At 39.7% G+C, this 17,822-nt stretch overlaps 1 protein-coding gene, 1 non-coding gene and 1 pseudogene across 3 annotated transcripts; 2 read left to right on the forward strand and 1 right to left on the reverse strand.

Moving 5' to 3' along the window:
- Positions 1-253: 253 nt before the first annotated feature.
- On the forward strand, positions 254-1,388 carry LOC101292213. Its single transcript, XR_184689.1, has 2 exons — positions 254-332; positions 468-1,388. It is a non-coding gene; the product is annotated as an uncharacterized LOC101292213 (transcript).
- A 3,647-nt stretch (positions 1,389-5,035) lies between these two features.
- On the forward strand, positions 5,036-11,565 carry LOC101302273 (annotated as a pseudogene). The gene is made up of 19 exons (XR_184812.1): positions 5,036-5,401; positions 5,558-5,686; positions 5,779-5,821; positions 5,966-6,014; positions 6,135-6,253; positions 6,352-6,376; positions 8,574-8,652; positions 8,765-8,819; positions 8,898-8,968; positions 9,095-9,197; positions 9,368-9,578; positions 9,971-10,044; positions 10,146-10,202; positions 10,292-10,366; positions 10,498-10,572; positions 10,647-10,928; positions 11,039-11,103; positions 11,184-11,244; positions 11,334-11,565. The product of XR_184812.1 is annotated as an ABC transporter B family member 26, chloroplastic-like (transcript).
- A 1,228-nt stretch (positions 11,566-12,793) lies between these two features.
- Positions 12,794-15,583, reverse strand: LOC101292414. Its single transcript, XM_004299831.1, has 2 exons — positions 14,051-15,583; positions 12,794-13,347 (listed from the first exon to the last, which is right to left on the reverse strand). The coding sequence occupies exons 1-2, from the start codon at positions 15,464-15,466 to the stop codon at positions 13,042-13,044; spliced, it is 1,722 nt and encodes a 573-aa protein (XP_004299879.1). The 5' UTR covers positions 15,467-15,583; the 3' UTR covers positions 12,794-13,041.
- Between the last annotated feature and the right edge of the window lie 2,239 nt (positions 15,584-17,822).

Raw genomic sequence — 17,822 nt, forward strand, 5'->3', positions numbered from 1 at the left:
ACGACATTGCATTAGTTAATTAGGTATGTTTTCATAAATGTGGCAAAGACGATAATCACGAAGTGATGCTTCTACAATCTTTTGACACGTTTCAAAGACAATGACAGTTATGCCCTTCTAACCCTAAATGCTCTCTTTCATGTTTCACTATATAACATTGCCTCTCGGCCGCACCTCATACCAGTCCTCATCTTTCAAATCTTATCCTTCTTTGTTTCCATAATTTTAATTTTTGTATTAGATCTGTCACTCCTTAATGAAGGCAAGAGGTCTCAAATCTCATGCATTATAGCCTTAGCCTTCTACTGGATTCCGGCCGTAAAAAAGAATAGGTAAATTTGATAAAACCACTCTTCTTTTGTATTAAATTGTATGTTGAAGATTCATAAAAAGCATGCAACCTTACATTTTCCTAAAACAAAATAAATAATCTCGATTCATAGTTTTTCATTTTTTTATTTCTACAGGATCTTTGGCTTTCTTCCATCTGGTATATTATTTCCCCAACCGATCATAGTAATACTGCAATATAAGCAACACCAATTTATCAGCTTTAAATGAAAAACCAAAGTCTCCTTCTATTAGTGTGCCTCTGCGCACTCTTTCTAATGCAACTATTCTACGGCTGCGACAACCATACCGGCTTCGGGCCCTCAACCCCAAGACGGTTTCGTCCTCCATCTTTTATTCCTTTGCACCAAATTTCAATTCTCATGTCATTTCAAATAGATCCAGGAGCCAATACCTTCTTTGGTTCAAACATAATTTCGTTATACTGTCATCTGCAGATTGTTTAATCTCTCTATAAGTTGCATATCCACAAAAATTTGTCTCTTCCTCTCAGGTTGAAACCCAAATCCATTTGGCTTGTTTCTTGGCCGAATTATCTTGAATCTAGGCTTAATGTCAGCCAACCATGGTTGATAGTGAGTAGGGACGATGAGGCCAGAGGATGATTCTAGGGTGGCCAGGTCTGTGGGAGGCAACGACCGTGAATCTGGTTTCCAAGAAGACGACTTATTTGGTTTGACCGGAGGCAAGGAAAGTGAGAAGATGTTGCGACACAAATCTGGTAGGGTTTTGGAATGGGCTCGTGCAATTGGGCCTGAGTCTAGAACCAAGCTAAGTCAAAAAAGTCAAAATCAATCTGATTCAATCATATGTTTGTACAATATACTCTTCTTGTGCAAATAATAATGCATGTAATATTATGATTTGAACGTTTCTATTCTACTATTTAAAATATCGACTAAGGCCTTTTTGGTTGATGATTTTCGAATGTTCGAAGTGATTTACTTGTTAGAATTTGGTTGATTATCTTTACAACAAAATATTATGTAAATCTAACGGATCCAATCATGATCTTGCTAAATCTTGTTGAGTGTAGGCAAGTTCCATGGATCTAACATACCATACGCAAAATTATTATGTTGCATCTGACAAGAGTTCTTGGTTCCGTTAAGTCAAAAGGTTCAGTGGTCATGGCGGTCTTAGTAATGGTGAAACTTCCTAATACATGTGGCTTTCTAAAACTTTTATTCACTTTATAAGAAAATATTAGTTTTTATTCGCTAAAATAAGAAAATATTGCAACAATCAATCAGCTCTGAACAAAAATTGTGTTTTCATTTGTGAGAGATATATGTGGTGGACATTATATCTGATACATGTAACAAAAATATTCTGTATTTACATATAAATGGAAAGAAAATGATTGGTGATTTGAAGAAAAATGAACAAGTAGGAAAGAAATACTCAAAAATTAAATTACTCAAAAAGACAATTTGAAACGGATATCCTCATAAACATGTCACATTTGCTTACATGCATTAGGATGTATGAACATGAAACATGAACATAGTCGCCGTTGACAAGGTTCTTGTGGTGAAATAGTCATATTGGATCACTCTTAACAATGTCCCTCCCGCTTTCAGATCGGAAAGGAGGAGGAGGAGGAGGATGATGATGATGATGATGATGATGATGATGATGATGATGATGATGATGATGATGATGATGATGATGAAATGGTTCACTCTGGGAGATTACAAGGAGTGTGATAAGGCGGCAAGAAAACTCGGAAAGCTTCGTATCCGAGTGGAAATACCGTTAAACCGCCCTCTGCCTTTCAAACGTTGGTTCACAGTGGAGTATGGGGTGGAGTTCTGTTGTGGTTTCAAGTACGACTGAATCTTTGGTCGTTGTGGTACGTGTGGCCTGGTAATACACGTTAGACTGCCCTGCTCGAGTCCGGCTTTGGAAGAAGATGGTCTGGCGACAATGCGCACTACTCTCAACAAGACTGAACTCTCCATGGTGACCGCTTCTGCACCGAAGTCTGTACAGGGCTCTGGGTCGCCCTCGAGTCCTTCTGTGAGCCTGCATGAAAACTTTAGGGTTGGATGACCACAGCTGAGACTACATATGCAAGGATCGACTATGGTGTTTAACACCAGATCATCGATTCTGAGTGAGGTGATGAAGCCGGATCCTACTCCTCGGCATAGAAGATCCGCTGTGATCAGGGATCTACTGCCATCTCTAGCCAACGTCACCAATGAGAAGAGAAGATAGCTCTTATCATCTCTCCTAAGAAGATTAGATTAAGTCTGGCAGTGGGTAAGCGCACCCTGCAACTTGAACCATCAACTCTAGGATTGGTTCCTGAGAAAACTGAAGCAGTGAAGAAGATGAAAAGTGGTAGACCGATAGGGAGCCGTAATTTACTCCCTTATGGTGAGAAGAAGAAGGCAACAATGAAGTCGGCCAAAGTGGCACTTGATTTCGACGAGAGAGTAGCAACTCCAACTCCAACCCAAAAGGGAAGGAGAATGGGGGTGTTTGAGTTTTCCTTTCTGTTACGGATAGGTCCTAATGAGTGTTTGCTTACTCTATGAGCCTTGTGTTGACAGCTAGATCCATTATGTACCACAATTGCGTGTTAGGCAGAGTTAGGAGACTAGATGCATAAATGCATAGGGAGCGAGTTTGTAAGTACTCAGTAGGGCTTGCTACTATAGTGAGCGTACCAGTGATTTTTGTAGTCTGTTTATTACATAGGTTAGGCCGGTTTTTCTGTTTCTTGCATATGTAAACCAGACTATAGTTGATTCGGTTATTGATCTATTTTTATTAATATAATCTTGATTTAAAAAATTCTAAAATTTTGTTACACTAACCCCAAAAACCAGCTTCCCATGTCACTTCTCCAGTAATGAGTCCAAAACATAGCAACTACATCTTTCTTGTACGACAATTGGCCCATATCCACTCTTTGGACCTCTGGTGTATTTCCTTATGGATACTGCCACGTCAGCTTTTACTCACTGGCACTCTCTTCATTTCTTTGAAAAAACCAAACGAGGCAAAAACTAGTAGAAGCTGTTTTCATTTTACTTCCTAGAAAGGTATGTCTGATACCTCCAAAGCCCTAACGACCTAACCTCACATAGATGCTATTCCTGCTTACTAATATCCACCCCCTATCACGTACAACTGTGAGCTATTGGTAAAGATCGATCTTCTAATTGTAATGGATAACTTTATTGGGGCGGACAACTCATTTAAAATATTGATCTTACAAGATCAAGTTTGAAGGTCATGAGTGACTCTCATTTACCCACGACTCAATTGGCTATACAAATAGTCATAATAATCACCTAATTGGATGACCAAATTAAAATCCTAGAAAGAAAATAAAATACGTCCAAAAAAAGGGACCACTAAAAAATAATTTATTCGATATATCTTAATTCTCTGCATCCATCAAGGTTGGTTTGGGCCTAAAAGGATATAGATGTGATATTATTATCAAGTCCAAATGTCTTTATTTATTTAAAAGGTACGGATTTTCTTAATTGATCTAATTTTAGATCATATATTCTCATATTAACCGTCACATTTAGGGATGGCAATAATCCCCAGCGGGTAGGGTACCCACGGGTATTCGACCCTAACGGGGAAGATATACGGGTATAAACGGGTAACGGGGATGGGGATCCTTAGTATTCGGATTCTTAAATCGGGTACGGGGCGGGTATGGTATTTTGATATTCGTCCCCATCCCCACCCATTAAGGATGAAAATATTATTATATATAATTATATAATTTATTATTATATATATTTATATATAATTTATAAATAAATATTTATGTAAAAAAATTTGTAATTCTCTTAATAAACATTTAATGGACCTTCCTTTTTATTATATATTTTTATTCTCTTAATGAAATTTACCGGTATTGTTATGTTTTAACCAAGACTTATATTTATTTTTATTGGATTGAAGTATGAAACTTATTTATTTTGGTATTTGATTTTAATTTCATACTTTTATATAATTGTATTTCGTATTTAAAAAAAAATTTAATTTAATACATAATTGTTAACGGGTACGGGTACGGGTATGGAAACGTAATCCCCAAAGGGTACGGGTACGGGGAATCTCCATTATCTAATTACGGGTACGGGGATGAAAAATGTAAAAAGGTATGGGTACGGTATTTTGATCCCCGTACCCTACCCTACCCATTGCCATCCCTAGTCACATTGTAGCTAGGTATATATAAGTAGATCATCTTTACAAATTTCTAGCTAAATTGATAATCGTTAAAGCATTTAAAGATGTGATTTAAAACTAAAAACACGAACGGTTCAGGTTGAACAGTTTCAATTCGTTCATTGATTTAATTCATTTTCAATACTTTAACGATCTTCAAATTAGCTGAAAATTTGTAGAGATGATCTACTCATATATACCTATAATGTGAACAGCTAAGATGAGAAAATATGATTGAAAAATGGGTTAAATTAAGAAAATCTGTACCTTTTAAATAAATAAGAATGTTTATATCTGAAAATGCATGTATATAGATGTGTTAATAAAATTTCTGATGAAGATATTTAGCGTGGGATGGCTAAATTAACTATTTTACTGCTGCGGTAAAAGCTTATGAATAACAGCGCCAAAATTGAAGGGAGGCACTCTACTGACCAAATGTTGCTGTGTCAAAACGACTCAAATTTTCACTTAGATGGAGCTACTCCACTCCAGTCTTGGCTCTCCGATCCCCAGCCACTCCCCCGCTCTATCTACAAAACCGAATCCCCAAATTCCATTCCACATTAGCACCACCGTCGCGTCAAAACGACGCCGCTTCGGCGTCCGAAATGACGCGCGCCGGTTTTTCTTTTCGCCGGAAACCGACACTCGTGCTCCGGCGAAGGCGGTCGTCGGTTGGTGGAGCTTAGTCGAGCGCGTTGTAGAGGAGAAAGAGGAAAACACTGCGGCGAAGGCGAAGCCTGTAACGGTTCTGCGTGCTCTTCATCGAATGTGGAATTTGATCGAGGCTGAGAGATGGATTGTGTTCGTTGCTTTTGGTTCAATGATCATCGCCGCGGTGAGTTCGAATCCAGAAACCAAACTGTTCTTTAATTCAGTGAAGAAATGGAGCCAATAGATGTCAATTGTGCATTTTTTTTAAGCTATTGTTTTTATGTGAGCTACTGCATAGTTTGTATCAGTACATGAATAGAGTAATAGTCTGTTGTTGCAGTTTTCGGAGATCTCAATACCGCGGATATTGACGGAGTCTGTGTTTTGTGCTCAAAGTGGAGATGCTGTGGTGTTCTTCAGGAAACTCCAAGATTTTAGCATTGTTGTGTTTCACTTCAGGGATATGTAGGTTGGTCATTTATAGTTGAATTTTTGATGCAAAATCAGAAACTATTGTGCAATGGCTGGTTATTGACTGTGTTGTTTTTGTGTAAATTTCAGCGGCCTGCGGAGTGGTTGTTTTGGGATTGCAAACATTATAATGGTTAGTCATTCACGGATTCCATAAATTGCTTCTCAATAGGATTATTGAATCTATGTAGTTTATGTAATCTTCTTTTAGTTATAAGGATTGAAGCATTTGTGCCTTTTCTTATATCTAACTTGTACACCTTCGGCTACCTATCAGGTTAAGCGCCTCAGGGAAACCCTATACGCGGTTGTTCTTGTCCAGGTTTGTGCATCATTTTAAAATTTGCAACCACTGGATGCTATTTCTAAAGAATCTATATGGGGCACGTCCAACTTGCTTAATCGACTTTCTTATTCGACATGTAATATATATCCTTTTGATGTAGGATATATTTTTGACAGAGAATCAGTTGGTGATTTGACAAGCAGACTTGGGGCAGATTGTCAACGATTATCGCTTGTCATTGCAAATGATATTAATTTGATATTACGTAATGGGCTTCAGGTTGTGGTTCTTAGTTCTACCCTTCTCTTCCCTTGAAATTACATCTTGGTCTATAGTCTACGTTACCGTTTCGTTTTATTTTTCATTTCTGTATTCAGGGAACTGGTGCGCTGATCAATCTTCTTATATTATGTCACATCCTGATCCTTATATTTTTACCTTATTTACTAGCGTGATTATAATAAGAATTTTACCGTCTCGATCATTGAGTAAATAGTTTAATTGGTCCCTAGAGGGGTTTCGGGGACGATTATGTGCGGAGGATTATTCGTATGAGGAAAATACGACGACGGTAAAAATGGTAAATTTTAGCTAGTAAAAAGTAATTTTTATTCGGGTATTATTTTTCGGGGTGTTTTTATTTTTGGAATTTGGGTTGATATAGGTTGGACCGGTGGAGGCCCAACCCATTTCTTTTTCCTTCCTTTCTCTTCTTTTTTTCTTTTCCTCTCCCCGAGCTCTCTCTTCCCGCTGCCCGGTTTTCCGGCCGCCCTCCTGCCGCCGTCCGGCCGCCCCAGACCGCCGCACCGGTCCCAATCGATCGGTCTCCGACCCAGCTATCTTCTAGGACCGGTGACAGCCCCCCTAGCGCCGCCGTGAGTGAGCGGTGCCGCCCGAAAGGCTAGGCTGCCCCGAGCTTCCCTTCGCCGGAACTTCCTCCTCCGGCCACCAATCCGGACAAGCTTGGTACGGTTTTGTAGCCCTCCTCCCGTGCAACAACCCCTCCAAGCAGCTCCCTCCCTCTTGAGCTAGGTAAGGAGAAATGTGGAGTTGAAATTTCTAGGCTTTTAAGTTATTTTCGTTCGATTAGCCTAGTTAGGCTTGGAATTGGGTGATGTGTTGGTCATGAAAGTTGTAGAGGAGTTTGAGAGGAAGATTCTGTTAAAATTTGGTAACATTTGCAGGTCGCCGGAAAACGGCTGCCGGCCGCCGCTGCCGGCGGAGCCGCCGGCGGCGCCGCCGCCGGTTAGGAGATTTTTAGGGTTTTAAATGTGGAATATTAAGAGGAGTATATTGGTGTGATTTATGGAATTTTTGGATGAGATTTGGATAGGTTTGTGAATTTCCGAAGTTTGGTATTTTTGGCGGTTAATTAATGTAGAATCCGGCCGTAGGATTTAAGTCGTATTTTGGGGAGGTTGTATTTACGACTGTTGAGTATGATATTTAAGTTCGGATTGTTCCGATGTAAGAATATCGAAGTTAGGCAATGATGAGCGTAATTATGGCTCTCGGGTAATTTTGCCTATTTTGATTAAATATTGGATTATTGGTTGGGAAATTAATATTATATTTGGAACAGGACGTGAGGAGGCTCGAGCAGACGAGACCCCAGATTGACATAAGGCTTAGGCCTAATTAGTGAGTGGACTTTTATTTGAAATAATATGCATGCTATGGTTCATGATTGAACATTTCCTTTTGTTGGAGTTTTGACGTCAATTAATTTTGACGCTTTTATTTCTTTGAGAGAGTTACCGAAAATGGGATTTTCGGTAAATATAAATATGTATTTATGAGAGAGTATGTATAGAAAATGCTAGCTAGCCATATGTGTCTGTCCACCTTAATGGCGTAGCATATAGCCGCATTATGGTGTGACGTGAGCGTTGGACGTAAGCGTAGTAGCCCTATATGAGTGTTTAATTCATATAGGGGGTATGGGCACATATTTATACACCCGTCTGTCCACCTTGATGGCGTAGTGTAGCACCGCATTAAGGCGTGACGTGAGCGTTGGACGCGAGCGTAGTAGCCCTATATAGACCCATGAATTTATATAGGGAGTATGGACGAGTGTAAATACATACATATATTATAGAGTCTGAGAGGCTCGATATTTTATGGGATAAAGGTTTTATCGCTTGCGGCATGCATTCGATTTTTCCTTAGAAATTAATTTGGGGAAACATAAATATTTTATTTATTATTTTATTTTTGTCCACTCACTCTAACGTTATTAAATGTTTTCCCCTGGGCCCTTCGTTTTAAATTGCCCAGTCTGCAGAGTTCGGGTTGGATCTAGTAGGAGACGAGGCATAGTCACCCGCTTTTCGGCCAGTTTTCATCAGTAGGTTACCTGTTCAACCTACTCGTGTTTTCTTGCTTCCGCTTGTGTTTAGTAGCTCTGAATACTTTAGAATTTTTGTATATTATGTGATGTTCAGAAGCGTTAAATTAAGAGCGTAATATGAAATTTTCGAGTTAGGGTTGTCCATCTGCAAGGGAGATTTGCTTAATCTTTTCAGTAAATTTTCCTTGGAGGTGGTCCCCGCACGACTTACTCTGGGTTTCAGGGTGAAATTCGGGGTGGGTCGTGTCATATTATCTTGGCCTCTTGCATTATCAGCACTAGTGATATGTGGTGTCTTATCTGTGGTTTTTCTTCTTTATAGCAAGTAAGTTTCTGCACCGGAAATAATGCCCTATCTTGCTTTTCTACTTATTGGCACATCTTTTTTGGACAGTACTTCATGCTCATGTATGTATTTCTATACCTTATATATATAGGTACCAAAAGAAAGCTGCAAAATTAACCCAAGACTTCACTGCTGGGGCCAACGAAGTATGGGAAGAATAGTGATCCGGTTATCAACAAAAGTTACAATCCGCATTTGTGATTCATCTTCCCATTTGAATGTAGGTTGCACAGGAGACACTTTCTCTTATGAGAACAGTCCGGGTTTTTGGAACAGAAAGAAAAGAAATTGGAAGGTAAATATTTTGAGTATCCCTTTCCTACCAAGAATCTCTACTTACATTGTTGTCAATCCATTAACCGTATCACAAGCAGCTCTGTGAGTTCTGATACCTAAACTTGTGCATCACATGTAATCTTAGGTTCAAGGGATGGCTAGACAAGGTAGCGTTTATAAACATTCGGGAAAGTATGGCTCATGGGTTCTGGAGTATGAGTTTCATTACTCTGTATCGGTCAACACAGGTATGGCTCTTTAGTTAATGAATGTAGACATATAAGATTTCATTTTCCACTCAATTCATATATACTATATTGCTAGGTGAGAAAATAAGTTGTCTTCGCGATGCATTGTGAATATTGCAATTAAATTGAGATTTGTGAGTTGACTTCACTCTGTCAAATTACATCTACAGGTTATTGCCGTGGTGTTAGGAGGCATTTCTATTATGAGTAGTCGTGTATCACCTGAGCAATTAACTAAGTATGTACTGTACTGTGAGTGGTTAATTTACGCAACTTGGAGGGTAACAGACAATTTATCATCATTAGTCCAGTCTGTTGGAGCAAGCGAAAAAGTTCTCCAGTGGATGGACTTGCTGCCCAGCGACCAGTTCATATCAAAAGGTAGGCACTGTTATCCCTTGAAGGAGAAGTTTATTGTTCTTTTGGTTGATGACACTTAACCATGGTTTATTTTGGTATGCTTTTGAAACTAGAAGCTCTGACTTTGATATTTCGTTTTAGCCTTAGTATTTACGTGGAAATCAGATACTGAAGCTTAGTTATTAGACCTGGCGTTCAGCTTACTCAACATTCTGCTTCTATGAAGACTAAATATCAGCTTTGAATATGTTTTTGGAAGTCAGTTATGGTAAACTTATGTGTTGCGAGATTTTAAACTAAGAGTTCTGTATTCAATATAGGTTTCAGGCATTTGTGTGTTTACATTATGTTTCATCATAGACTCAGATCTTTCATTTTAAAACATTGAGAAAATGGAATCCCACTATGTTCAGGTGCAAAGATGCAGAAGATAATGGGACACATTCAGTTCGTAGACGTTTCTTTTCACTATCCTTCTAGGGAAACTGTATGTTCTTTTTAAACCAAGTTTTTTGAATTACAATACCACTGTCTAGATTCCAAGTATCAGTCTGTAACATTCCTATCATCTCTGTAAACTTTGACCAGGTCCCCATTCTAGAGGACATAAATGTTTCCATACAAGCAAATGAAGTGGTCGCAATTGTAAGAGATTTGTTTTGTTCTTTTACATCCTAATTCCTCTTAGAGCGCGGAATACAGAAGGACTCTGACTTGATCTTAATTTTGCGAAGGTTGGTCTGAGTGGTAGTGGAAAAAGCACATTAATCAATCTGTTGCTTCGTCTTTACGAACCGACAAATGGTCACGTAAGCTGCTTCTTCTTGGTCTGAGTTTTCCTTCCTACACTAAAAGTAAATTCCCATAGTTTCTATCATTTTTTATGATTGCAATTTACTATCTTAGACTGTCATCATATGTAAGCTCTTTCTATTTGCAGATTAATATCAATGGGTTCCCTATCCGAGAGTTGGATATCAGGTGGCTGAGAGAGAAAGTTGGATATGTGGCACAGGTTAGAATGCAGAAACTGTAACATTTCTCTTGAATTTTCTACAAGACTGTGATCTAACTTTAAACTTCAGACAGGAACCAAATTTAGTTCACATGACCATCAAGTCGAACATTACATATGGTTGCTCCGAAGATATTAAGGAGGAAGATATAAAATCGGCTGCAAAGCAAGCATATGCTCATAATTTCATCTCATCTCTTCCTGATGGGTATGATACCGTAGTCGATAATAACTTACTCAGCGGTGGACAAAAGCAGCGGATTGCGATAGCTAGGGCCATTCTTAGAGACCCAGCTATATTAATCCTTGATGAAGCTACCAGTGCCTTAGATGCTGAAGCCGAAAACCACATTAAGGCAAGCTCACTCAAATTAGAGAGAATCTTTCTATTTTATTCCAAAAAAATAAAGACGAGAAAACTATACAGTTAGTTCTGATGCTGTTCATGCTATGATTTCGTTTCTAGGGGGTTTTTCAGGCAATGAGGAATGATGTTAAAGCAAGGAGAACCATCATTGTCATTGCACACAGGTCAATTCCAGCTATTTACATTTTTCTTATTCTCTTGCTGTGAGTAGTTCTGCATCAATATGATGTGTATTCTTCTACAGACTTTCAACCATAGAAGCTGCTGACAGAATCGTTGTAATGGACAAAGGCCGAGTCACTGAGGTGAGCTGCCCGTTTGTTTTACTTATGTCGCTTTTATATTAAAAAAGATGAATTATTACTTGCAGTCTGACTGTCATTGATTTATGCAGATGGGTGAGCATGCAGAGCTCCTCAAGAAGGATGGGTTGTATACAAAATTGATAAGAGCTCAAACAAATGTTTTGGCTTGATTGTCTTCTGCTAAAACCGAATTTTGGCATATTGAAGATTATTTTTCACTATCATCTCCCATTTGTGTACATCTGATATCTGATTGGTGTGAAACAATATTCAGCATTGAATGCAGTAATGAACTCATGAGAATCTGGTATTTTCAACTTCACCATCTTCCAGAAGCCATCATCATCCATTTGTTTTCCTCTTGATGAGACTGACTTATTTGCTTGTCTCTCACAAAACAATTTAGTCCCTCACACACCCTCCTGTCCAGTTTCCTTTGCTCCATTCAGCACTTGACTTTGGTAGAAACCCTTTCAAACAATTGTAAATTGGAGATGCATAAGTTTTGCAAACTCCAAAAGGTCTGCAAGCTCCATATATGCCCCATGGATTCTTCGGTGTCTGCCAATAAACATACCATGCCACTTCCCATCATTCTTCAAAAATGTAAGCCTCACTATTCATTCTGGAGACATGTACGTATATGCCACAGGTTGTCATATAAACTAAAAAAATAAAAAATAAAATCCCTGGTGATGATCATTCTCTGCTTTCCAAGAGCTCAAGAAGTTCCCCTTTCCAGACTTATCGTAGCGCAACACCATGTTTGATAGGACTGTCACCAGGATGGTCAAAGCTCTGCCATAACTCAGCTCCCAGATGATCATTGACAGCAAAGTTGGACAGTGACTGAAACTTGGCCGCAAGATGCTGAATGTCATGGATTAGAACTTTGATTCTCCAGGGGCAGTGTGCTTTTCCGGTGAGAACATCAATTAATACTTTGTAAACTCCTTCAATTATGAGTGAATGGGAAGTCAACAGATGTAGACATGTAGTTGAGATAAGCCTTCACGCAGTGCAAGAGCTTCTGCTACAAGAACATTTGTAAGGCCCAGATTTTTTTAGGCAGCAAGAACATTTGCGAGTTATTGAAATCGCAGTCTTAACCCTACTGTATGAGTGCTTCGACATTTTTTTGTTTCGTTTTAGTTTTGTTTCAGAATATTATGTCGCAAGTTATGTGTGTAAAGATTATGCCTTCAACACCTGTGATAACTGTCTTCATGAGCCTAGTCCACCATGCCCAGATGACCCATGTGTAAGAACGATCGGAGTGTTTAGACTGATGTATCTCCATATGATCTAAAATGTTGGACAGGTGCAGACTTGATTCATAAAGCACGCTTTCAGTTTCTTGTTCTTTCATCATGGAGTGGCAAATAGACTGTTGGTTCTTATTTCTAACTGATCGCAAATAAAGGATTCCGAAAACCCGTGTTTTGATTGAATTTATTTATGAAAAGACGAGGGTTCAGGACAAACAAGGGTGAGTAGAAACACAAAGACGACAAAGCACATATTTATTAAGAAGATCGACCAAGTTAGCAGTAATAGTTCCTTGTACTATGGCTGGCTTTTTCCAAAACCAAGAACGTGCGACTTGATCTTTGATACACGTTCCTGGTCAAAAAACACAAAGCAGAGAGTGATGCATATCAGCCTTGATACTACTTTACAATTTATCAAAATCCACCTACAGGAAGTACAAAATTTACAAAACATCACAACGAAAATGAGTAAAAACAAACACCATCATCGTTAATCAACATCCAAAAACAGCTAAATCCCTATCAGTCAGCAGCACGAACTTTGCAATTGCTTAGCAAGGTAGACAAGATGCCAAGTAAGAGCCATTAGTGACAAGACGTTTAGGATAGATGAGTAGGAATTCAGCTTCTTCAGCTTCTGATGCGCCTCGTTAAGTTTGTCAACCTGAGGCTGAACCATCACACGCTCCCTTCCTTCGGGGACTTCTGAGGGAGTTGTGGTTGGGGGTTCGGCAGTGAGTGGCTGCCGCTCAGCCTCGCCTCTTGTTCTGGTACCAACATGCTCTCTTCCTCTTCCTTCTTCTTTCTCCAACTTCAGTTTCTCGAACATCACCTGCATATATGGTATTTGCAGTCGGAGGCCGGACAAAAAATAATAAGACACGAGATATTCATACAACAAACCAAACCCAGCAACCTCGATTAACCTAACTGAATAACTCAAGACAAGCTCCATGAATGCTACAATCTTCTAAGATATGCTATTCAACTTCCTCCTGGATCCTACCTAGCCAGTAAGATACCTTTCTAAAAGGGAAATTGTATAGGTCATATAAAGTATAGTTGCCATATTATTAGTAGTTGGTACAGATTAAACCCGTGTGGAACCTGAGTAGCAACAGAATCCACAGCAACTCCATAATTCAGTTTTTCCAGTTTCGTCAGTCTACATATTGCTGTACGTAGGACCTTTCTCCTATTTTGCATTCCACACGAAAAAGGTTTTAAGAAAAAATTACACTATTCACAATAACTAGTCATGAATCAAAATTCCCTTTGGGAAGTACCATTGGTGTAATAAATTAGGACCCTCAACACAATTTCGGCACAATAATGTCTAGGGATCTTCTCATCAGGTAAAAAGTTCCACATAAAATTATATCAATACAAGTATGAGATAGAAGTAAAATAACTATACTGACAGTCAATAGTTCATCTTCACTAGGCAGCTTTGGCATTATGAAGCATGAACAATACAATATCTGAACAATACAATTTCGGAACAACACGACAGTATTAACTATAAGATTACTTACCTTGGTTGATTTTGGCTCCAAGTAAAACATATTGAACAGAACCATCAACTCGACAAGCATAAGATTGTAGTTCTGTAAGGCGTCAACATTCCTCCCTGTCAACTTCCTCCGAGGATTCAATAAATGTCCCAACAAGGCCATCCCAACAGTATTGGCCATTGCTGCAAAATAAACCTTGTAAATCTTGCTCTGCACCATCCCAAACTGGTACGGGGAAAGCACCCGAGACAACACGTAGCTTGAAGCAAAAGTTATCCACATAGACATACCATAAGCAGTGGCAAACCCAAACAAACTCAGCCCCAAAAACAAAGGATCAACTGCCTGAAACAATGCCCCCGTAGACCTTAACATATATCCTCCTTTCTTAAACACTCGACTCAACCTCCCATCATCAGTCGTATCCTTTATATCCTCTACCCCAGTCTTTACCTTACCAGCAGCGTGCTCCACAGTCTCCTTAGCTTTTTCAGCTGCTTCCTCCACAGTTTCTTTGGCCTCTTTTGCTTTCTCCTTGACATGTTCCGGAGCTGTTTTCAATTTGGACGCATTTCTTTGTACATCTCCACTTAAGGTTTTCCCCATATCCTTTGCTGTCTTTGCTGTGTTCATTGCTTTTTCCACCGACTCTTTGGCTCGTTCTCCAACCTCATGTGTTGTTTCCGAAACCGTCTCTTTTGCTCTCTCATAGGCATCCTCTACTGTATCCTTGGCTCTTCCATATGCATCTCCAACTGTATCCTTGGCCTTGTATGCAGTCTCCTTAGCACGCTCTCCAACCTCCTGAGCTTTCTCAGAAACAACGTCGTATGCATCTTCCACCGCCTCTCCTACCTTCTGAGCCGTCTCCTTGACTTCATGTGCAGTACCCTTGACAATATCCTTGTTGATGTCTATGACCTTGTGTGCTGCCTCTTTGGCTTCATGTGCAGCCCCCTTCACAATATCTCTCTTGGTCTCCAAAGCACTAGCAATTTTGTGCTTGCATTTCCCATAGGCATCGCATATGAGCTCTTTTGGGCCACTGTAATGGTGACCAACTTCATCAGTTTTCGATTTCGAAAGGCCTTGGCCATGTCCCTGGCCTCGATTTGGAAGAACCGAGGCGGCGGCTTCTTCGATGTTCTCCATGGCATTGTCCAAGGCCCTCGCCACCTTGGAGGGCGTCGAAACGTCATTGTTGGCAATAGCTGAGCTCCCTTTACGATGTCCGTCATGGTCCGGCGAGATTGAGACCTTGGTGTTAGGGTTGTGGCCTGGTTGATCCTCATACTCGACAACAACCACTCTGTGCCCGTCTTTCACTATGACTTCCTCTCCTTGCTTCTTCTGGTTCTGTTGATCTGGACTGGGTGACCAGATTCCCGCGCTGACTAGTGAAGTCGCAACGAGGAACAACGCCACAGCATTCATCATCTTCCTCTCTGAAAATTTCTTCTACGTCTTGTAAACAGTTTTCTACTTCACGTATGGATCTGATCTAAACTTTGGCGGTCAGTGAAGAATGTAGAGGTAGATTGAATTATGAGCCATGATGGTCGTACAAGGTGGTACTTAGCGTACTTGCGTTGCATGTCTTCGTACGTGTTGGTTGGAGGATGCACGTATGTGTGTGTGAATTGGACAGATGTTTAGCTGCATGGCTATGTCAGAGTGGTGCGTGTCAAGGTTTAAGACACTGTTATTGTCTAGCTAGGGCTTTTCTTTGTGAGACGAGCTCGGTTGGTGGCTCGACAGTCGACCTCGACCATTGGCCATGGCTGGCTCACTATTAGTGTCTGATGTCTATCTTGATTTACCGTTTACTCGGGGGCTATGCTTTGTTGGGTGTATATCACTCATTCTCTCTTATCAATCTAGGTAGCTATTTCTTCCTCGGAACGAAGATTAACGAATTAATCTAATCTTAACACCGCTGTGTCTCTGCCACATGTTTGACCGGATTCTTGCAAGTTCCACACTTGTTTATCTCCGATCTTACTTCACCAACATCTGTCAACTTCCTTTTTCATTACGACATGTAGGTTTACACTAGCTAGTTATTTCACCCGCGTGTTGCAGCGGGTGACATAGTAAATTACTATCCAAAATTGCTCAACACAATTGTAAAAGGAAAAAAAGTTCAAACCATATCTGACCTTTTAACGAAGCAAAGCTTTGGTATCCCACCTTTCAAAAGCTTCAAAACTGTATCCCACATTTTGACCCCGACATAAGATCGGTATCTGGGGCTAACGGGGGATGTTGGCTCCGTTACAGAGCTTGCCAAGTGGCATCTTTTGCAGGGTATTTTCGTCTGTTCAGTCTCTCTTGCCAATTTATACCATAGTTGGCACCATGACCCTTTAATGGGGTCGATCGGTTTGAATCTGTTCTTAACAAGCGACAATGCAGCTACTCTGTGCATATTAGCTCTATTTTGTCTGCTCCGCATATTAGCTCTATTTTGTCTGCTCCTTCACAATGCAGAAGTTGAAACTAACAAAGGAAACAATTCCTGGAGCAAAATGAAATCAACAACCATCAAGTATTTCATATTGCAGCAAAGCATGTCGAGTTCCTCACCTAGTAATACTTCAGAAGCAAGTAGAAGCACAAAACAAGATAATACATTTCAGTATCGATTCCATATTAAAAGATTGAAACCATGTCAAAACTGCTGGACTAACATGATCCCCCCTTTACAATCAGTAATCCACATGACGCAGACCATTACACCTATACTTTTGAAACTTATATCTTAAATTCTAATAAGCCATCAATGAAAAAGCTTCAATCTTCACAAATATCTCCTCTCTGGTGTTATAAAACCTTACCGGGCTCTACATTTTGACAGCACATTCCAATAAACAAAAACCTCATGCTAAGTAGCTAACAATACAAACATGTTTTGTTACAGAGATCGCTTTCATTTTATTTTATTTTAGTACAAAGTAGACAAACCAAAAGAAAGACAAAAAATTTACTAACAAGAATACAGAAAAAAGTACCAACTAAAAGTCTAGAGAATTAGGAAACCAAAAACCAACGAATCAATACCCGAGTCCAAGAACAGCTATAAAGGATTTAAACCAACGAAACCCAGATATATTTGTGCTGAAACTAAGAGACGCTTAGATGTAATTAGCTAGATAGATATAGATTAGTACTTAGTACTTACCTGCAGTGCTTGACTCTGATACTGATATGCAACAAATGAAGAGAAAGAACAAAGTATAGAAGAAGAAGTGAAGCTTCAGGAAGTTTCAAGTTTCGGTGTTGGACTTTTGACTCGTTGCACAAGCATCGACGCGTGTACACAAAGTCCCACTGCTCAAATGACAAAATTCAAAATTTGAGTTTGATCCTTGTGTTTCTCCTGTTTTAGAGCACCATCAAGATTATGATCGAGAGCCGCTCTATTCTTCAACTTCATATCAGAGCTATTCTTGTCCTTCTGTTACTGATGCACCATTTTATTCGAGTTTTCCGTCTCAGGGTTAGGCTTCAAACCTTAACATCATTCTGCACAGTTGATCCAAGCAAATATTCCCATATCTCACGGGACTAGTTTTCTATTCACACTATGTTAAGGATTCTATACATTTTGTGCAATGGACAATCACTTTGTTCCTCTCGACGGTAAATCTGTTCTTTTGGTGGTAAATAAGTTAACCAAATGGATTTGGCGCCAACTATGGTATAAATTGGCGGGAGAGACTGAACAGACGAAAATACCCTGTAAAAGATGCCACCTGGCAAGCTCTGTAAAGGAGCCATTGTCCCCCGTTAG

Source organism: Fragaria vesca, linkage group LG5, assembly GCF_000184155.1.
Source record: "Fragaria vesca subsp. vesca linkage group LG5, FraVesHawaii_1.0, whole genome shotgun sequence".
Taxonomy (NCBI): domain Eukaryota; kingdom Viridiplantae; phylum Streptophyta; class Magnoliopsida; order Rosales; family Rosaceae; genus Fragaria; species Fragaria vesca.